The sequence below is a fragment of the Bolinopsis microptera genome, chromosome 11 (assembly GCF_026151205.1).
Source record: "Bolinopsis microptera isolate Bmic1 chromosome 11, MBARI_Bmic_1.0, whole genome shotgun sequence".
Lineage (NCBI taxonomy): Eukaryota > Metazoa > Ctenophora > Tentaculata > Lobata > Bolinopsidae > Bolinopsis > Bolinopsis microptera.
In genome coordinates, this window is record NC_087082.1 from 887,083 (window position 1) to 900,177 (window position 13,095).

Here is a 13,095-nt window from a genome sequence, read left to right on the forward strand (position 1 = left end):
CCTATCATGTTTCTAGCTTTGTGCGGAATATCATTTATCAGTTATTAGAATATATATATTCGTATGCGAATACGAATATATTTTCCGCACAAAGCATAAAATTCTGCTGTATATGAGTGGTGATTTCGCTCTGAGAATCAGGGTCAGTAGCTCAATAGGTAGAGCAAGGCACGCGAAATGTCGAGGTTCTGGGATCATTCCCCAGTTGTCCCTAGTTTTTCAGAATTAATCATCACCTATAGACAACTAGACAGCATGAGAGTAGGCCCTGCCATCTCGAAGTGATAATAAAAGCATTAACGATGAGAACTTCTAATTATCGATGTTTCAGAAATGATAATATGTCGAACAAAACAAATTCAGAATTTGTGGTTAAAACAGACGCCTGTATTCGAGGAGACTTTCCAAATATTTGTGCCTTCCGCCTCATAAATGTAAGTTCGCACGTGGGGCAATGTGATAGTCCCTTAAACTAATAAGATATTCATATATTCTGGGACATGTAAACCACTATATGGCAATTTGTATCACTGCATAGTGAATAATAGGCACAGTTTACAATTATAAAACACCAGCGCAAAATATTTCCAGTGCAGAATTTTCCAATGATTGCGTTAATTTCGTGTCACATATACTTTATCGGACTTTCTTTGGTCAGACATTACGTGAGCGCTAGAACCTATATGGCTCAGCGTTCACGCAAACTCCGCCAAAATACGGTCCGGTAAGGTCCGATAACAAAGCTTGATGATTTTCCTATTTCAGGGAGGGACCCTGGCGTTGGTTAGTTTCTGCGGCATCTTGCTGAATGTCATCGTCATGTTTGTCATAATCGGACAAAAGGTTCACCTGAGTAACCAGGTGATTCTACTGTTTAATTATTTTATATATCCACAGACTCAATAATCTAACGAAAGGCTTTTAGCCGGCGTGCGTAAAAAGCAATATGAACGTGTAGCAATATACCAACCACTACCAGATAGTGCAATAACGGCCAGGTAGCACATAATTATTTTATATATCGAAAGGCTTTTGGCCGGGGTGCATAAAAGCAACGTGTAGCAATACCGACCAGATAGTGCAATAATGCATACAGTATAAGTGGGGGGGGGGGGGGGTTCACTACACTGTATAAGTGTATCATAATACAAACAAGATTGATTTGAGAGAATTTTTATGATCAATTCACTTTCAGAAATATTTCATGTTCAATCTGGCTATTAGCAATAGTCTCATAGCGATTGTTGGCATGTTCAGAGGACTGGGAATCATAGACCCTAGTTTTGTTGGGTTCGTTGGTGGAGAAGAAAATGGATGGTGTTCAGCTTACCTACTATTCATGATGCTTGTAAGGTAGGGGCAACACATTTTAATTGATGTAAATTTTAATACTATAAAGTCCACAGTAGAACTGAGTAACTCTGAACTCCACAAAATACCCAGACTTAAAAGCTCACTTCATAGCGATAATGGCTTCAATAACGTTAATATATCTGTTTCACTCGATTATTTTTTAGGGGTCGTTCACATGTTATGTAATCAGCCGATAGGGAGGGGTTTCCGAATGATTACGCTAGTGTAATTTTGACACGATCGCTATGTGTAAAACTGATTACGGAGGAAGAAAGGGGGGTTACAAATTTACCAAAAAAGTGATTACGTAATAATATGTGAAGTGTGAAAGACCCCTTACAATATGTTCGCGAAATTAATATCAATATTAAATTAGCTTCCCTAAATTAATTATCAATCAGCTATTCGAACTGTCCTTGCATGGTAGCTCTGACATTTGACCGTGTGGTGGCTATCTCACGACCCTTCATGCACAGAACTCTTTTCACGAAGTGGGTTTGTATAGGAATCTGTGTAGCCGTGTGGTTACCTCAGGTTTTCTTTTACTGCTGGTTTATGGTGACTATGTTCACAAACGAGGAAATTGTTAGCGTAAGTATTAAATAATTATCTTGTTTTACCATATTACCTGATTGGGAGATGGCCAGCATATTGTTGGTTATTTAAAGTGCTTGTTGTTTATCTAAACTAGCAGATAAGCTGTAAGCGTATAACGTTAGATTTGGGGGTTTGAGATGAGTATACTATATTGTACAATATTTCAGATGGAGTACTACCCCAACTATCATCGGTGCCAGAATTCCTACAAAAATCCATGGCTTCGAACAGCTAGATTTTTTACTCTCGTGTGGCTACCTTTCTCACTCATCATACTCATGTACTCCATCATCATCTACAAGTAAATATTTAATTAAGTTAATTAATTATGTTTAATCAAATTTTTGATTAATTTAAGAATGAAGAGTCACATAGACTAAGTCTTAACACTAAGTGCATATATTTTTATATCATAAACTCATAAATATGTAAACCAATCAGATAGACAAGTTTATGACATTCCAGGGTGATAAGATCTGGAGCGAAGACACGACGTTTGCTGGCTATTTCCACTGTCATTATAATCTCTGGGATCATTTGCTGGTTCCCTTCCATCATCTCCTCCATCTTTTCCATCCCGATGAACTACAAAGTGGCCCAAGTCTTGACTGTCTCTCTTTTCTACATGAGTAGCTCTACAGACCCACTCGTGTACGTCCTACTCATGCCTGCTGTTAAAAGGTATCTGATTACAAGATTTGTCAAATGTGAGGAGCCTCCAGCCTGTTCTAGCAACTCAGGTCGGTCAAGTCAGACTAGCACTGCTAGCACTAGGGGGTGCAGTGTTGTAACTACTCCACACGCTCGGATCAGCACCGTACAACCCAGAAGTAGTAGGGTTTCAACGGTTTCCCGAAAATGAGGACACTAGACCGATGTATAGTCCATGAAAGGACTGCACTACTCCAGATATACTCCCAAACCACACCACTGTGTGCATGTGTAAACTTGGAACTTTATCTGAACTCAAACCACAGTGACCGTATGAGCCTTGTGTATACTTGGAACTTTTTCTGAACTCAAACCACAGTGGTTATCTTAGCCTTGTGCAAACTTTGAACTTTATCTTAACTCAAACCACAGTGGCTATCTTAGCCTTGTGTAAACTTAGAACATTATCTGAACTCAAACCACAGTGACCGTATGAGCCTTGTGTATACTTAGAACTTTATCTGAACTCAAACCACAGTGGATCTCTGAGCCTTGTGTATACTTGGAACTTTTTCTGAACTCAAACCACAGTGGTTATCTTAGCCTTGTGCAAACTTTGAACTTTATCTGAACTCAAACCACAGTGGCTATCTTAGCCTTGTGTAAACTTAGAACTTTATCTGAAATCAAACCACAGTGGATCTCTGAGCCTTGTGTATACTTGGAACTTTATCCGAACTCAAACCACAGTGGCTATCTTAGCCTTGTGCAAGCTTGGGATTTTATCTGAACTCAAACCACAGTGACCGTCTGAGCCTTGTGCAAACTTGGGATTTTATCTAAACTCAAACCAAAGTGGCTATCTTAGCCTTGTGCAAACTTGGAACTTTATCTGAAGTCAAACCACAGTGACCGTCTGAGCCTTGTGCAAACTTGGGATTTTATCTGAAGTCAAACCACAGTGACCGTCTGAGCCTTGTGCAAACTTGGAACTTTATCTAAACTCAAACCACAGTGGCTATCTTAGCCTTGTGCAAACTTGGAACTTTATCTAAACTCAAACCACAGTGGCTATCTTAGCCTTGTGCAAACTTGGGATTTTATCTGAACTCAAACCACAGTGACCGTCTGACCCTTGTGCAAACTTGGGATTGTATCTAAACTCAAACCAAAGTGGCTATCTTAGGCTTGTGCAAACTTGGAACTTTATCTGAACTCATACCGTGGTATCTCCTCTTAAGTGAGCCGAGCTCTGAAAATAACTATTATAATGCTTGCTGTAAAAAACTAATTGTTAAAAAGATTTGATGATTTTTATGAATACTCAGGAATATGATTGCAACCATAAGGGCAACCAATAGACAGCTTCGGCTAATGACAATGCGGAATTAAGATTTCTGAAACAAACTAACGGCTGAGTTGTTATCTAAACGACCACAGACCGCATGATCTTATATTTCTTCTCAATTAAATATCGCTACAGCTTATAATACGTTTATAAACACCTGCTGAGGCGGCTGTCAGAAAAAAGCGAAGAGAGTACCGCCACCGGTAAATCGTCAGGCCATGACTGCAGTTACCGGCATTATGTTGTCAATGTTTGGACCTCGTGATGAGACGTTATTTTTTGTAATCATTTTTAGAGTTATTCTAATTTACAGGCAGGCATCGCGATCGATTGTTAAAATGTTTAGAATTGACTTGATGCTTGAAAATTTGGGAGATTTTTGCTTATTTCATTTAACTAAAAGTAATCTGATTTCGATGGGAATTTTATATTATGCTTTTCTCATAAAGGAGTTTCGTTGATATCGAATATAATAGTCCGCATAATTTAACCGAAAGTTGTAGTCGAGTGTCGATGTTGTCTGACTGTATTCAACATCAAGAGACTGGCCCCTGGCTGACTATTACTCTATTATTATTAACAGACAAAGCACTGACTCTTAGAGCTCGATAGATCAAACTAGCCAGATTTACCTAAAGATCTTATCTAATCAGTCAATGATAACATCAACTTCCTCAGTTAAATAATCTAACAAAGAAATCAAATTGTTAATTCACCAACGTCCTTTACATTTGTAGGTACAAATCGATCTAAGACAAGTTAGCGATGAAAGTAAAGACTTAACTTCATCCTCTATACCATTTGTTTACGTCCCAGACCAGTGGTCATTAGTAAACTATAACCGTAGTTTACTAATGACCATACAAAACGTAATTACGTAATTACTTAATGGTTTAATGAGCTATTTTTGCAAGGATCTCTGGGAGGTGCCACATTCTAATCCTCACAACTATACCAATAATCAGTATCGTGTGTCGCCTCATGAGGGTCTGTAGAAATCTGAGCTGCTGATCAAATGTCTGGTCACCATATTGCTTCATGCTAATGATCTTATTAAAAAGTGCAGCGTCCCACTTTAAGTTTTTTGATTTGTAGAGTTCTGTTGTGACGTTTAGTTTTACTGTGCTTTTTACACTGATGATTGGTATTGTTTTATACTTTTATACATATCACGAAACGGATCGTTTGCCCGCCAATTTGATTTGTTTCAATTGAATTGAATTTCTTCGGTTTTAAGGAAAGTCACTATCAGTATTCACTCAAAGTGATCAGATCGTCATCCACCAACATACTCGTTACCACCTAATGAGGCTCATTGTTGCTCGCTAGCGAACTGCTCCCGATGAGATTACTGATTGGGTGACGAAATCACTGATTAAGTGCTGGATCACGTATCTGCAAGATCTTGAAAGGATCATAACTCGGTTAAATTGTGAACAACCAACTTGAAATTTTGGCAAGCGCTTCAATTATCAAACCAGATGTGTCTACAAACTTTGAAGTTCCTAGCTGAAAGCGTTCTCGCTTTATAGTGACAATAGTGAAAAAGAGGGAGTGTCGTGCCATACCGTATCCACCGTAATTAATTAAATTTGACAAAACTTTCAGGAAATCTAAGTTTGACCCATTTCTATAATCTCTGAAATTTCTGTGCAATTCTAAGAAGAATTACGCGAGTTATTAAAGAGTTGCGTGTGGGCAGTTACTTCTGGGCCATATATATTATATATATGATGATTGGTATTGTTTTTATACATATCATGAAACGGATCGTTTGCCCGCCAATTTGATTTGTTTCAATTGTTCGAATTATATATATATATATTATGATTGGCTACTGGGACACGTCATACACACGGTTGGATTGTTAATTCGGTTGAAGTACCTTTACATCCATTATCACCATAATCTCAAATTATTTGTTATATAGTAGTGTTGAAAGTATTAAAATATATAATTAATATATAATTAATATATATATATGTACACATTAATATATATATATGTACACATACAAAATGAAACGACCGGTTGAGTCAGACAAATGTTCAATCATGATACAAAACCATGATATCATCAGTGACAACTGATGATATCATGGTTTTGTATCATGATTGAAACATTTGTCTGACTCAACCGGTCGTTTCATTTTGTATCTAGCTCTCAGCTTGCCGATTGAGCACTGTAAGCAGACGACGCCACCCACAATTATATATATGTACACATATCTTTTAGATTGCTGATTCATTAAGATTTGTGCTTTTGTTCCAATTTATCCCAAATTAAACCGATGTTAGTTGTTAAGTTGTAGGTGGCTGCTGTTTAAGCTTTACTGAGACACTACCATTAACAGTAAGGCAGCAAATGGAATGTTAAAAACAAGCACGACACACAAGAATAATCGATGTCTATTGGTTCTCATATCTTTCTTGCAAACAGGTTTGCAAGATTTCATCGAATGAATTTTTAAATTTGATATTTTTTACGGCCGTCATCTGATAATTACATCGGAAGCCCCAACTAATTAAGATGTTTAAATGGCGACGCATATTGCAGAGTGGGATACTTTGTTGATAAAATGTATCTTTCAGTGAGACTAGATATTATCAACACGGTTGGAGTAACCGAGGATTCTCAAAAGACTATCAGGTGTGACGCTGAGATATTTGTAGTTGTGGGTATTTGGGCTGGGTATGATGAAGATCCAGTCACTGATCTGTCTTCCTACTCCTGTTCTGAGTGGGATGAAACAACAGCTTACTTCATGGTGAGCTATTATACATGTGGATGGGGAAGTGAGGCATATTATCTGACACGTGACAGCAATTAACCAATTAGTATCTACTATTAACCAATGAAACGAGAATCACTGTAACGTGTCAAAATATGTGTTCCTCCTCCTTACTAGAATCCACATATTTATCAATAAATATGATACATATCAATATATAGGCTACATATTGATCATACCTAGATAAGGTTTCTAACAACATTGATAAATGAATCAAGGTTTAGTAATGATGGGGACTATGTTATTGTTCAGAACCCCCAGTCAGTTTTCAGTTTATCACCATAATTAAATATTTTCATATTGAGCTTAAATTACTAACTTGTGTATTATCATTAGAGTTCAAAGTATTCCAACTCTGAATTTCCTATAATATAATAATGTCTGATTACATACCATTCAGGAGCAATGTAACTACCAAAACAGCTGTGAAGTGACCGCTTCCTAATAATAATGTGTGATTACATACCATTCAGGAGCAATGTAACTATCAAAACAACTGTGAAGTGACCGCTTCCTACAGCACAGTTTTCAGCTCTTCAGAGCAAACCTGTGGCGATTCAGTCGGAAGGAAGCTCATCTTGCGGTTCCTCTGCTCAGCTACTTTCGATAAAATAGGTTACACCCCCCCCCACTCTTTAAGCAGTTTGGTAGAATTGAATAGTCTTCCAATTTGCGTTCATATTGAACTGAAGCAGGAATGAGAAAAACAATCTTAACAGTGTAGCTAAACAGATTTATCGTCCAACTTTACAAAATTAATACATTTTACTGACCTACAGTATAACACTTATTATACTTAAAGGGTTTATCACAACGGAAGCAAGAACAATCATAAGCTCGACAGCCTCATTCCCCTCCTCCGGATTATATCCTTGGTTTCATGACAGTTTCGTGATGAGATTATCTGAGAGTGGTGCCAACATAGTTGCTGTAAAAAGGGTTGTCATCTTGAAAACAGAGGATGGAAAATATGGTACGACTGATGCTATAATATGATTCCTACTTTTTTAGCTGTTTGTCCAAATATCTGTTGTTCTTAATCTTATATTATACAAAAGAGTCTTGGTGATTAGGAACTGATATTAAGATCATCCACACATTTATAAATCACTCGAAATCTGATAATTAATTTCCAGTTCTGGTAAGCTGGAACAAAGCAGCCTACTCTGTGAGTATCTACAACGAGTATACCGAGCAAACGATAGAATGTTCCAATGGACAAGTGGAACCAACAGACATGAAGGATAATTCCGCTGCTTGGATATTGGTGGTAACCAGTCTAGACTCAGACACAGAGTACTTGGTTTACGACAGCGACTCAGGTACTAAGGGGTTACTAAGAGGTTACTAAGGGGTTACTAAGGGGTTACTAAGGGGTTACTAAGGGGTTACTAAGGGGTTACTAATTCCGCTGCTTGGATATTGGTGGTAACCAGTCTAGACTCGGACACAGAGTACTTGGTTTACGACAGCGACTCAGGTGCGATTCATGTGTGGGCCACAATATTGAAAAGGAGGGTATTGAGGTGGTGAAAATAGATTTCTTTTCTGATTGCTTGTAAAATGTGGTTGTGTTTTAAAAAGTTTAACTTCACAAGTTATTAGAAATCTTATTCTTAGGAAAAGTTGTGATAAAATCGGCTGAAACTTTGTGTTCGTTGGACAGAAAGGTGGTTGGGTATAAGCTCAAATATCAAGAAAATGCTAGCGGGATGTTCGTACATTTCTCAAAAACTTCCGCCGAATGTGAGTAGGATTGGAAGTTGTTCGAAATGATATTTTCACGATGTAACTATAAGCTGATGAATATGATGTTCTTATTTATTTATTTATCGCCATTTTCACTTATCACCCCATACAAAATGCACATTTATGTGATACATTTGTATCTGATTCTGAAGTCTACTCGTGTGACAAATATGGATTAATACCTCGTTTTGACACTGTTGTGCTATTTATTTATTATATTCATATTTACAAAAAAAATGTTTGGCGCATGGCAAGATCTCATAATCAAAATATTGGTCAATATACAAAATAATCACAATACAACTACAAGCAATATGCTGTTCCTAACCAAGATATGAAATACCCTGCTGATTCACTTGCTGTCAGGTTTGAGATCGAGTATCCTGTACACTTCCACAGTAGATCGAATCAAGGAGTAAATCTCATCTACCTTACTCGGGAATATTATGACTGGGATAAAGTGGCGGGTTTTGGAACATTCCGCCATATTTTTCCCGGTCATTAAGTAAGGTAATCGATATTAATAATTCTTATTGGCACCACGACGATTGGTATTGCTTTATCTATAATCATGAAACAAATTGTTTTCTCACTAATTGTTGTTGTAAACCCCGGCAAGATCAATATCAAATACGAAATGAGTCGATTTATCAACCACGGCTCTTATTTTACATTTAACAAAGAGATTTTATCGGGAGACACTAGAGAAGCGTTAAGAAGAGCGGGATTGGGAGAACATCAAGCAACTATTTTTGGCTTAGCATTACAAAAACTTCTCATCGAACATTTATTGTGATTTGTGATACATTAGTAAAACAAAATTTTAGTAAAACAAAATTTTATTTTATACCCACAATCAATTCATATTTAGTTCAAATATTTAAAGTAAAAATAACCATTTCACAGAAGTGGTTTTATTATAATAAAATAATTTGTGATTTGTGTACAAGTGATAAATTAATAAATTAATTTACACTCAAAAATGTACAAAAATACACAATTTTTACTTTACAACACTGGTTCAACGCGCGGCTGATCAAAAAAGTTTGGTTTACATTTACTAACTACAGTGTACAGCGTACGCGTACATGAAAAGATAACTTACTGGATTGTTTAAAACTAAATAAATATTAAGTCAGATGTTGTTCAATGAATTAGCCACGAAAATGTCCAAGTTGTGTAGGAGGGTAAACAATTGCTAGTTATGCTTCTTTTTGCCCGTGTAGTATGAGTCTAAAATGTTTACTTATTTATGCAATTAAATTGATGTTTTATTTCGTCAGAATGAGACATATCATCTGTTACAGTATCTGATTAATAACGATACGTTTTTACCAGTTTTTAGGTGAATAGATAAGTTGATGCCTAATTGCTTGTACTACTTACAGAGCGAGCTGCGAGAAGGGCATCTCACTTGCACGCCACTGACCACCTTGCCGCACTACCACGCACACCCCCGACCACCATGAGCATAAAGCTGTTAAAGATAGCACCATAATTCACTAATTGGCACGGGTGTGATTAAAAAAATGATGAAGTTGACCGCCAAGTCGAAAAGATTATGAGCAAACTTATTATTATTAATGAAGAAAAGTTAGCCCTTATGTGGATGGAGTCAAGACGTGCTGTTATTCTTCACGTTGCCAACAAAATCCATTTCATTCCTTTTTCTTTTTCTTTGAGTGCTATTCATGAGGAATGCAAAGGGCACAAAATGTGCCTCCTGGGTCCTACCTATCAAGCATATGTTCATATCTGTATGCCATGCTTCCAGAGTTTGAGTATAATAGAGTCCTTGTAGAGGTCGAGCTTGCATGTGTATTTAAAAATGTCTATACTTGATTAGAATGCACGTGAAAATTGTTAAGTAGAATATGCAACTGATTCCAGACTGATTTCTTTAAAGTACCTGATTCCTTATCCTGAATTTGGGCCAAGAATTTGAATCTTGGATACGGAGACAATAAAATGATTAATCTCCCTTTAATTTTAAATCGTGAAATAGTATTAAATTCTTTGAGAGAACCCGAGTGATTCGAACTATGATCAAATACACGGAAATATTTATTAAACTGCATGGTACAGTACGATACCGAATGATTGACAAATGATTGATGAATGATTACGGCCAAAGCCCGATTCTAAGAATAAAGATAAATCCTGATAACGATAAATCTTATTAAATATAACGGAGGTTTAGGAGCTAGTTGTGCAATATTTTAAAGATGGTTGAAGATATTTTGGCAATGATTTAGAAGTTGATTGATAGCCGCGGTTGCAAAGAAAATGATGTTGTATAAAAATCGAATTATTGCTGAGAACGGAATGCCTGATGAAAGACTACTGAGAAAAGCGCGATAATTGAACGTGACTTTTAAAGCTGAATCAAGCAGCTCCAGACAGTACTGCTTCGTATATTTTTGAAAGTGAAAAATAATTACGGGACTAGTATAAAATGTTAAGGCATCATATGAAATAATTGTAAAATTCTATATATTCGATGTTGGAACTGTGCAATTATCAGTTTAACTGTCAATCATTGTTTGGGCTGCATTAGGCATTAAATTCAAGTCTTAAAAATTAGTGTTCAGTTCACTTGAAATCGAGTGGTGGTTCATTTGAAATCGAAATTGTGCTTTTCGTACAGTCTCCCAAATTTCTGACATGTCCGGATCATCCGATAAGGGGTAAAGTAGGAAAAGGAGAAGGTCTACTGAAGATGCTGAGAGGCGTAGCCGACCCGTGGCTCGGGTTGAGCCTCAGGAACCTCCAGTGGTGAGTAGTAGGTTTACTGTAATATATAATTACATAAATGTTATTTTGTTGTACTTTATAGATTGTTGATCGATACATTGTAGCAGCTTGAGGAGTTTCTATTGCATTATGTTGCCGGTATGGAGGGTAAATGAGGTTAAAAGGCTACGTACAGAGGTCCGAGAGCTGGAGCAAGAAGCGAGTTACCTGCGAATGCAGCTTTTATCCCGGGGGTTACAGTTTGCTAAGCGGATATCTAGGGGCGTGGCGCACCACGCAAAGCTGATGTATGACAGTTTGGTAAGTGTCTTATTCCATGTTTAAAGCGACCCATAAGCATCTGTTATTGTGCGAACTTCATTGAATTGCGGCTCTTTTGGTGGCCAATGCATCAATCATCATGGGGATAGCACAAAATTCAGCTTACTCAGACCTGGAAGATTATATTGAGGAGGAGTCAGATATTTTATCTGTATCATTAGGGGCTGTTAGGATACTTAAATTCACTAACAGTATGACTCATGACTGGGAAAGTCAGAACTCTTGACCTTACCAACAAAATGTGTTTTATTTTATTTTACTTTTTCTTTTTCTTTTTCTTTTTCTTTTTCTTTTTCTTTTTCTTTTTCTTTTTCTTTTTCTTTTTCTTTTTCTTTTTCTTTTTCTTTTTTATGTCTGTACCTTTTTTGCTTCTTCAAGTTTTCTTTTCGCTTTATTTCCCTTTTTTAATTTTAAGGGTACCTCAAAACTTGTTTTTCAGAATTTCGCATTATTGAAAAAAGTTGAATTCGATCAGACAAGACGAGTGTCGTCATGGTATTTTTATACTAGCAATCGAAGTTATACGAAGATTCTGAAGAAATATATGTAAAGGCGGGCGAACGAATTGTCTGAAGACCATTCAGCGATAAGTAATAAAACTTGATAGAGAATTGACGCTCAGAAGGAGCGAAACTGGCGGAGGTAAGAAGATAAGTTGTCCAGAAAGATACCAAAACCGTCGACCGTATCCTTGAAGAAAGTCTACAACAGTCTGTTAAATCATCAATAGAAGAACTAAACTTATCATCGTTTCAAAAAGGTTGTGAAAGAAATTAAGTAAATACCCTTCCCGAATTTAAATGGTGCAGCAGCAGACGACAATAAAATACCAGCAGAGAGTTGATTTTATCAAAGGGGAGGTCAGATGTGCACTGGTCATGATGCGCTCTTTAAGGAACAGAATAAGGAGGCTTCGCCCAGGGGTGTGGGTAAAGGCGGCCACGGCAGTGGTCGGTAAGATAGAAAAGGACTTGGAGGGGCTATGGAGAATACGAGAGAAGGGGACAGACTGATGTGTGTCAGCTGGGCCATCATCAGAGGGACGGATATCTTAGTTAGAAAAACAATTAGACCTGGAAAAAGGGGACTAAATTATTGAATATGATTCAAAATATGTCACAAGAAAAAAACGGACCGAAATCTGACCTTGTGTTTTTTTAAATATGAGGTTAACTTTACCCCAAATTCGATTTTTCAAAGAAAGTTAAGTGTTAGCCTCATATTTCAAAAATGAAGGCAAAATTCTATCCAGGAAACCTTACCGGCTGGGGTGTTAGGTAGTATTTATATAGTATTTTATATAATAGTATTGATAACATTATTAACCATTGTTTTATCCCTTTTAGCAAGTTGACTATTATAGGAAGTGTGTGTTTCCCTTGCTCCCTCTCCTAACATAACTTGCTCAAAAAAAATAATGAGTTTCTCCACGAATGTTCCCATACCATATCTCGGAAAAGGCCAGCTCATCTCTGAGTGGTGCAAGGACTTTGTAGCATCCACAACCATGCTCAAAATGGATGATGCTCAA

At 37.0% G+C, this 13,095-nt stretch overlaps 2 protein-coding genes across 2 annotated transcripts in view; both read left to right on the forward strand.

Moving 5' to 3' along the window:
- LOC134822730 (phosphatidate phosphatase LPIN1-like) overlaps window positions 1–13,095 on the forward strand; it is a 582,707-nt gene that overhangs the window by 203,662 nt on the left and 365,950 nt on the right.
- Window positions 355–2,995, forward strand: LOC134822738 (olfactory receptor 8D1-like). Its single transcript, XM_063833976.1, has 6 exons — window positions 355–434; window positions 766–861; window positions 1,196–1,353; window positions 1,755–1,944; window positions 2,118–2,251; window positions 2,416–2,995. Exons 2-6 carry the CDS (start codon window positions 820–822, stop codon window positions 2,810–2,812), a joined length of 921 nt encoding a protein of 306 aa, XP_063690046.1. The 5' UTR covers window positions 355–434; window positions 766–819; the 3' UTR covers window positions 2,813–2,995.

Coding starts and splice junctions, on each gene's coding strand:
- LOC134822738 (XM_063833976.1), top strand. CDS start 820: ATGTTTGTCATAATCGGACAAAAGGTTCACCTGAGTAACCAG. Junction 862..1,195: donor AGGTTCACCTGAGTAACCAG/GTGATTCTACTG, acceptor ATTCACTTTCAG/AAATATTTCATGTTCAATCT. Junction 1,354..1,754: donor CTATTCATGATGCTTGTAAG/GTAGGGGCAACA, acceptor ATTATCAATCAG/CTATTCGAACTGTCCTTGCA.